This window comes from Neurospora tetrasperma (genome assembly GCF_000213175.1).
Source record: "Neurospora tetrasperma FGSC 2508 unplaced genomic scaffold NEUTE1scaffold_81, whole genome shotgun sequence".
NCBI lineage: Eukaryota > Fungi > Ascomycota > Sordariomycetes > Sordariales > Sordariaceae > Neurospora > Neurospora tetrasperma.
In genome coordinates this window covers 7,336,569-7,343,348 of record NW_009799179.1, presented here as the reverse complement: position 1 = coordinate 7,343,348, position 6,780 = coordinate 7,336,569, and the positions used below count along the sequence as shown (strand labels likewise).

The window sequence follows — 6,780 nt, the reverse complement described above, 5'->3', positions numbered from 1 at the left end:
TCAAACAGTACGTGTGCTTAGGATCATGATATTTGCTGTTGTTGCGATAAGAAGCAGACTGCCACCCATCCACACGGAGGTGGAATGCAGGGTATCCAAATGTTAACAGAGTATGAAACAAATAAGACGTACATAGCCAGATAGCCATACCGTGACAGCTGTAACACCCGCCGCCCATTTTTTCTTTGAAAAAAAAAAAAAACAAATGAAAAAAAAGAAGAAGAAGACCAAGCAGGCCTTTCATCATGCGTCGGGTGCAATGCTTATTACTGCTAACTCTCCCGAGTGATGCCGGTCTCAACCCCCACAGTGGCGCGCCACTGTTCGACCCTTGATTTGCTGTCAGCCAGTTTCATGAAAAGCGCAATGAAGGACTGGCATCTTACACATCTCCCGAAACTCGGGGCAACCCGAGATGTTCAATATCCGCGTCGTCCAGTTCGATGACAGCATCTTCTACTCAAGATTGGAGCAAATCGGTTAGTAAACATGACGGGGAATGGGCCTGATAGAGTTTTGAAAGAAAACAAAGATCAAATGACTCACCTCCACCCTTCCCTATCCTTCCCTGTAACCGTGCAAACAACCTCAAGTGAACGCCCATAGCCCCCTCAACCTTTTCATTCACTCCCACTAAATCCTCCTCAATAACCCAAAACCCATCTCTAGAATTCCCAGAAACTCCTACCAGCACCGACCTAACCAGCTCAAACAGCGTATCTCTTGCATCCTGCAGTTGACCCTTCATAGTCTGCAAGTGTCCATAGACGTAGTCATCTGGCGTGATCTCCAGCCCTCCAGGAGGAGTTGTGGTCCGGCGGCTGCTGTCTGCGGCAATTACTAGCATCGAGGCGCCGAGACGGGAGGCGAGATCCATGATCTGGTAGATCTGCTCGCCTACTCGTAAGGTTTGGAGGGAGTAAGTATCCTTGATTAGCAAAAGCGAGCGGATGAGGCTGTCGGCTTGGACGGAGATGGAGTCTAGTGGTTCGTTTGCGCCGCTGATACTATGGCGGGTTCGTTTGACGGTTTCAAGATTGGAGATGGCAGTGATGATTATGGTTGGGAAGCCATCGGAGAGTGTGACGGGAGTGGGCTATGGCAGGATGGTTAGCATGTAATCCGTGTAGGGTTTAGGATGGGAGAGGAGCGGAATGAACTTGCCATTCTGAAGTGTGGAATCTTACTCAAGTATCAAGACTGACACATCTGAGTGTAAATGAGATCAGGATGAGTGAACGTGGTTAAGAGGTATATATGGAACCGTATACCAGGCGTGATGGAATATTTGAAGAGTTTTGAAGAGGGTATCTCTTGCAAAAGAGAAAAAAAAGTGTAATAGAGATCTTGCCTTGGAGGTCAATAGCTTAAAAGCTAAAGACTACATGTGCTGAAGCACATCTTGGCCAGTGTGGGTAGACAAGGGGCTGACTGGTTGGATGTGGGAGTTCATTGTAAACGTGATCCGAGACTGGTGAAAGAAAAAAATAGAAAAAAAAAGTAAGGAAAAGAAAAAAAGGTGTGTGATGAAGAGAGCTGCCATGTCTTATCGCATCACTTGCTCCGTGAAGTTAACGGAGTGCCATGACGTTGGCCCGCTTGATCTACGTTCGAGTACCTATCAAGCAGAAAAAGACGGCTCATCTGGCGAGACTATATGAATGACGGGCTTCCCGTCTAACTATTTTGGGAAACAAGCTGACATGTTGTTGATACCTGAACGGCGATATACTTGATCCGGCAAGGAACAGTATCATCGATACGGCGCATTACGGGTGGTTCCTGATAATCTCAAGTTATCGAGACACTTATCTGGACTTAAACACCGTACTGGCTTTCATAACTCTCATGGAGAGCGCCCTGGCAACCGCTAGAGATAAATGTAACCGGGCCGTACATGGGAATGTCTCGGTAGATAGTACTTCCATGGTGACAGCATTGCTGATGAACCGGATCGCGGAGACTGAACCCTGAACCACAGATAGTCACTACCCATGGAGCCAGTTGAGGATTCAACTTTTTCTAGGGCAGCGGCCCATCCTGGTAAAATTGACACTCATAATTCGTCCATTGGTTTGCACGACCCCAGTTTGTGATGTGAGGGAGGGCAGCGTTCAGGGCGTTCATCCGCGGTTTCCGCTCGAGATATGTGGCCTGACGGCTTGGGTTTAGTACGTCCGTGACAACCGGCGGTGATTTGGTGTCAAGTATGAGTCTGGGCCCCAGGAGCAATCGCCATGGAACGTTCGACCGCTGCATCAACCGTTCGGAAATGCATCCCCCGGGCCCCGAGGTCACCCACCATCGACGAGAAGCAGCTGAATGAAGCGAAGACCTGCAGCCAGCTGGGTACCTCTGCCGCGCTAACCAGCCGGATATAATCGAGACCCACTCTGGAGAGCTCCTACCTGGAAGCTTGGGAAAGAAAATGATGAGAAACGCTGCGTACTTGGCGATACAGGTTCCGGTCTTAGAGGTATGCTGATGTTATCGTGCAGTGGCCGAGACTGAACTCGGAAGTCGGGACATCGAGCGCTTGAAGACTTGCACTAACAGAGTGGCTAGGTTGAGCTGCTAGTTTGATGATCCCTTTCTGGCCGGGACTGGCTCGTGTACTAACACACAGATAGTGCGCGTCATATTCCACCACAGCTCTGCAGGTATTTCACGCTAACGTGCTAACTGAAAGCAGGGTCCAGTTCACTGGACAGCTGCCTTCACGTGCTTTCGTGTGGTTTCTCGTGCAGGTGCCCCACTATTTCTGCATGTCCAGTTTAAGAACTGACGTAAAGACCCACTTTAACTTTTGTTGACATTGACTGACGTCCCCCTACCCTTACCTACTCCAAACTCCTGTACACAACATTCACGTGTCTCAAACAAACCTTAAACCTTCCAACTCAGCTTTATTCGGTGGGCTAGCGACATTTACTTGAAAGCTCTGTACGACTACGTTTGACGCGGTTTCCTAATATTTTCTAATCCCACACCTGATCCAGCGGGTTCGAGACCACTTTCAACATTGTTTCCGACGAGCCTCAAACAGGCACAATTATTCTTGTTGCAACAGCAAAACTATGTCCAATGTAAGTACAACATAGAGGTATCTTCCCTGGTGGTCTTCTGTGACCTCAAGCGAACACTTGCGATGCGAATGCGTCCTTCGTCCCTTGCAACAGGGCCAAACGTTTCGAATGGAGCCCTCCTTGTCTAACTAACCATCCACGGAGTCAGCTGGGCGTTCTTCGGGGCGCTCCCGAAGCAGCAAGAATCAATGCCCCGTCGTCAGCTTACCTTGGCAATGGCCCCAATCCCTTAACCGCTGCGAACAAGGAGAACGTTCCCACTGGCACCGGCTCATCTCCTACCGACAAAGCTGCTTATAATCCAGCTGTCACTCCAAGCCAACCTGCTCCCAACAACCGGAAGCGCAAGGCACCCGCGACTCCGCCGGCTCCACGGCCCCTGCCGACAGCCGATGAACTTGAGGACGTCATCATCGAAGGCCCTCTCACCGACAACTGTGATCAAGTGCGCCGTAAAATCAACCGCGCTCTTGATGCAGGCATAATCACCAAGACGGCTTTGGCCGGAGAGCTCGGCGTGAGTGTCAAGTCTCTCGGTGGCTTTCTCCGTGAGCACGGCGCGTACAAAGGTCAAGGCTACAGCCCCTACCCTGCCGCGTGGGAGTACTTCAAGAAGCTCGAGGCTGTCGGTTACAAGATCCCCAACAAGACATCCGCCACCAAGAAGCAGAAGACAGATTCCGCGGCCGGTTCCGCGGCTGGAAGCTCCTCCGCCCAGGCGGCTGGTGCCAGTAACAGCGCGGGAGTCGATATCAGTGACGTCTATCTCGAGGGCGAGGAAACTGATGATGTGCCTGTTTACGAGACGTGTGATGAGATCCGGAGGAAGATTGATGCGTACCTGAAAAAGCCTGGCGTTACCATGGCGCAGTTCTGCCGCGATATTCATGCGCAGTTTCATGGCATTAACCGACCGGCCAATATTCACACCTCGCAGTTGACCCGCTTCCGTGGTATGAAGGGAGCCAGAGCGGGCGCGACCTCTTCTGTTTTCTACGGCGCCTATGTTTTCTTCGAAAAATTGCGGATAAAGGAGAAAAAGCCAATGACCAAGCATCGCCAGGACATGGAGGAGATCTGGCCTGGAGGGTTTGACCGTACCGATGACGGGCGGAAGGGGTAAGCACACGTTTTCTTAGAACACCGTCACCCCGATTAAAGCGAGGCAGCCACTAACATATTGATTGAATAGTTACATTTGCTTCGCGGGCGAGAGGCCCTATATGGATCATTACGGCCGAATTACCATTCAGTAACTGGGCAACGCCAGAGTTCTTGTGGGGTTGAGCCGAGCCGATTTGCTTGGAAGTGTGGGCAACTCTCGAATGAAGAGCACGGTATAGGGATTGTATATGGGAGATCCCTTCGCGGAGTTTATTGTAGCGGCCATTTTGATAGGCTATTGATTGAGTTACATGGCTAGAATCATCCCGAGTAGAGATAGAATAATGGAAGTTGCCACCAAGTGTTGAATCGTCATAAATCCAGTGGCTGGGCAAAAACTCGAACACAGCGGCGAGCCAGTGCAGTGGCATGGCACTGTCGAGAAAATTCGAGAGGTAGCTACATCTACCCATGGAAGAACGAGCAGACGCGCTGCTAAACTGGCTTTGAACTGGAATGTAGCTCACCCACAAACGCTGCAATTCGCGCGAGTGTTTGTTTCATCCCAATTAGGTTCATTATCTTAGTTTCAAACTTCGGCATCCGTTGATGAAGGATCAATCCAAAATCTTCCCAAACTTGGGGAACCTGCGACCGGACCAGCCACTGGGCACTCTTAACGCAGGTACTTGACTCAAATGTTTCCCGGGTTTTCGAAGAAAAGATCTCGAAAAACTGTGGACTCGGTCATAGAAGGATTTCCTTTCTTCTCCTACTTCACACTTTTTGTCAGATTTCTCATCCTCCACGTATCTCTAAAGGGGTATTGCACTGCGAACACTACTCGAGATTATGGAGAACACTACCCCCGCCATCTCATCCAACGCGGTGCAACCAATTCAGCCTTACAAGCGCAAGCTCGTGGGTGTGCGCAGAGTTATGGCGAAGAAGAAAATTGAGGGACACTGCACTGCTGTCACGGTTGACAACTGGACCGTGGTTGGCTTCACCTCCCAGATGAATCGCTTCAAGGTGAGGAGTATTCGCAAGCTTATTTGCGCAAAACAACAGCTTGATCATCAGATAAGCAGCGAGCTAATTTTGTCGCTTGATGCATTATCCAGGTTGGCGATCTGGTTGTCTTTATGGAAATCGATTCGTTCATTCCCCGCGTTGATCGGTATTGGGAGCTCTGGTCCAGCATGAACGATGTTTTCAATGGAGAGATAGGGCTCCGCGTCAGGTCACGCGAAGTATCCGGCACATACTCGCAGGGTATGATCTTTCCCCTTGCGGATTTTCCTGAGATTGTACTGCATCACCAAAATCGCATCCAAAAAATCGGCAAGGACGAAGCCACGAGAGAGCTTCTGTGCTTTTCCTTCGCAGACAGCCTAGGCATCAAGAAGTGGGAATACCCGACTCACGTGCGGCCGGTTACGGGCATCATTGGCGAGTTGTCGCCGCTCATCCAGAGGCCAGGCAATTACCGGATTCAAGACATCGGCAACTCCGTATTCAACACACATGCAGCCAAAAATAGGATCTATCAAGTCACGGAGAAACTCGACGGCGTCACCATGCACGTCTACAAGGTCTCCAACCAATCGCCAGATCTCCTCACTTATTTTCCCGCCCTAAAACCCACCACCGGCAGTATCCCCATCCCTCCCACCATGCAAACTCCTCGCGGCCGGGTTGGCGTCTGCAACCGCAAGCACGAGTTCTTCGACGACGGCAAGAACATCTACTGGGAGACCGCCAAAACGAGCGGCATTCTCGACAAAATCCACAAGATTCCCTACCGTAACATTGCCATCCAAGGCGAGCTGGTCGGTTCTCACATCCAGGGAAACACGATGCAGTATCCCGAAGGGAAACACGAATTCGTGGTCTTTGGCATCTGGGACATGGATGCCCGTAATTACCTCGCGACCAAAAGCGTCGAGCTGCTTTGCAAGACGCTCGACATCGCCCATGTGCCTGTGCTCGGGTATGGTCCTGTTACAAAGTATGGGAAGAGCGTGGAGGAAATCTTGGCGTATGCTGATAAGCTTGGTCCAGGAAAATATGGTGGGGTTAAGGAGGGCTTAATCTTTAGGGCGAATGATGACTGGAAGAAAGGTTTCAAAGTAATTTCGAACCGTTGGTTGAAGATGACTAGGAAGTAGAGACAGGGAAGGGTAGGTTGGCAGAAGGAAAGGCGATGGTAAGGTGTTGATATCGCCATGTGCAGTATAAATAACTGCAATGGTGAGGACTAAGTAGATCTTCTTGAGTACGATGGTTTAGCGGGGAAAAGAACGGCCTGTGGAGAGATGATACAGCGTCAGGGGAGCGAAGATATTGCCCTATTAAAACAAAGAAACCATACGTCGAGCCCGCTGGGAAATATCCCAAATAACTCTCCAAGTCAAAGTTTAAACAGCATTACCAAGATAGCATGCATAAAACGTGTTTCTCATCGCGCAGTAATAGTGATTGAGCCGAGTATGACATGACGCGCTTGAGTCCTGATTAGGACCAAGAAAAAATACTTTCTGTCCCTGAAACTTTTTCGGTCTTCTGGGGTCCGACTACTTGGAGGTCA

The 6,780-nt window shown here is 50.1% G+C and overlaps 3 protein-coding genes across 3 annotated transcripts; 2 read left to right on the top strand and 1 right to left on the bottom strand.

Moving 5' to 3' along the window:
* On the bottom strand, positions 1-1,770 carry NEUTE1DRAFT_106119 (uncharacterized protein; the record flags this gene model as incomplete). The annotated part of the gene is made up of 5 exons (XM_009858503.1): positions 1-35; positions 271-330; positions 547-568; positions 704-1,096; positions 1,717-1,770. 5 exons carry the CDS (start codon positions 1,768-1,770, stop codon positions 1-3), a joined length of 564 nt encoding a protein of 187 aa, XP_009856805.1.
* Positions 1,771-3,077: 1,307 nt separating this feature from the next.
* Positions 3,078-4,551, top strand: NEUTE1DRAFT_150565 (uncharacterized protein; the record flags this gene model as incomplete). The annotated part of the gene is made up of 3 exons (XM_009858502.1): positions 3,078-3,086; positions 3,235-4,205; positions 4,279-4,551. The coding sequence occupies 3 exons, from the start codon at positions 3,078-3,080 to the stop codon at positions 4,340-4,342; spliced, it is 1,044 nt and encodes a 347-aa protein (XP_009856804.1).
* Positions 4,552-5,042: 491 nt separating this feature from the next.
* NEUTE1DRAFT_106118 (uncharacterized protein) lies at positions 5,043-6,361 on the top strand (the record flags this gene model as incomplete). The annotated part of the gene is made up of 2 exons (XM_009858501.1): positions 5,043-5,222; positions 5,315-6,361. 2 exons carry the CDS (start codon positions 5,043-5,045, stop codon positions 6,359-6,361), a joined length of 1,227 nt encoding a protein of 408 aa, XP_009856803.1.
* Positions 6,362-6,780: the final 419 nt, after the last annotated feature.